At 74.2% G+C, this 1,382-nt stretch overlaps 1 protein-coding gene across 1 annotated transcript in view; it reads right to left on the bottom strand.

Annotated features, from left to right (window-relative positions):
* Positions 1-1,382, bottom strand: part of EMIHUDRAFT_237602 (hypothetical protein) — a gene marked incomplete at both ends in the record, with an annotated part of 4,212 nt that overhangs the window by 1,371 nt on the left and 1,459 nt on the right. The window contains 3 exons of the mRNA XM_005777866.1: positions 195-552; positions 630-697; positions 966-1,361. Of these exons, the coding sequence (XP_005777923.1) occupies positions 195-552; positions 630-697; positions 966-1,361 (822 nt within the window). The remainder of the gene's footprint in view (positions 1-194; positions 553-629; positions 698-965; positions 1,362-1,382) is intronic.

Genomic DNA, 1,382 nt, shown 5'->3' with positions numbered 1-1,382 from the left:
GCGGTGGCGGGGGAGGGGAGGAGCGGGCGGCGGAGGGGCGGAGGGCGAGGAGCGCGTGCAGGCAGGCGCGCCACAGGCTCCGTGGAGGGAGGCGCTCGTGTGTGAGGAAGCGGCCGACCTATTGTTATCACAGGGCTACCTTGTTGCTGCCGGAGGCTGTTCATACGGCGCTCGTGCGTCAGGGAGCGTCCGACCTCGTCCCGCCCCTCCTCCTCCTCGCCGCAGCGCGCCGCCGCCGCCAGCGCCGTGAGGAGGAGCGCGTCGTCGGCCGCGATGGCGTCGGCGAGGGCGGGCTCGTCCAGCGCGTGGGCGAGTGTGCGGAAGGGGGAGGCGGAGACTGGAAGCGCCTCGGCCCGCGGCGCGAGGGGGTCGTCGTGGTCGTCCGTCGCCGCCGCAGCCGCCGCGGGCAGCGGCGGCGCCTCGCAGGTGAAGAGCTGCCTCGCTGCGCCAAGAAGAAGCGGCACCGCCGGCGGCGGCAGCGGCAGGTGCGAGCCCGTCGCGTGCTGCGTCGGAGCGCCAAACAGCCAGAGGAAGACGCGGCGCGAGAGGGCCCTACCGCACCACCCACGGGACTGAACCCACACACTGGATTCGAGACTCTGGAGGTGTCGTACTAGGCGTGACCACACCACTCCCGCAGCGGCAGCAGCGTGAGCGCGACGCGCAGCAGCGTCGTGTAGTCGCCGTGCGAGAAGAGCTGCTCGCCGCTGCGGGAGTGGTGTGGTCCGCCTAATCAGGGGTCGAGAGCCCGTCCACTCTGCGCGCGCGTCCGCGCCGAGAGGCGGCGGCGGAGGCAGAGCGGTCGGCGGCGGCCACAGGGCTACCGAGTCGGTGACGGCGGAGCGAGCGGCGCCCTCGAGCAAGGCGGGGGCGGCGGTGCCGCGCTCCCCCTGCGGCAGCTCGGCGCGCCTCGTGCGCGGCAGAGGGAAGTGGTGCACGAGCAGCTCGAGCGCAGTTCGGCGGACCAGCGTGTCGCCTTGCTGCAGCGCGACCACCAGCGAGCGCAGCACGCCGCCGTGCGAGTCGGGGCAGAAGGCGGCCCGCGAGACGGAGAGGCGCCCGCCGTCGTCGCCTGCGGCCGGCGCGGCGCCGACGGGGAAGCGCATCGCGAGGTAGTGAAGCGCCTGCAGCCGCACCGAGGCGTTGCGCAGCAGGCAGCCCCAGACGGCTGACATGAAGGCGCCGATGGGGGCGTCGCGGGCGAGCTGGTCGAGCTGCCGCACGGCGCGGGCGTGGTACTCGGAGCCGACGTCCTCCATCGCGGTGAGGAGGGCGAGGACGAGGCCGGGCAGGCAGGGCACCACCCCGGCGCCGAGGGTGACAAAGTGGCGCTCGAACAGGTCGAGCAGGACGGGCTTGACCTGGTACGACGCGTGCCGGTA

This window comes from Emiliania huxleyi (genome assembly GCF_000372725.1).
Source record: "Emiliania huxleyi CCMP1516 unplaced genomic scaffold EMIHUscaffold_253, whole genome shotgun sequence".
In the NCBI taxonomy this organism is placed as follows: Eukaryota; Haptophyta; order Isochrysidales; family Noelaerhabdaceae; genus Emiliania; species Emiliania huxleyi.
Note: the sequence above shows the minus strand (reverse complement) of the source record. Positions and strands in the feature narration are given on the sequence as shown.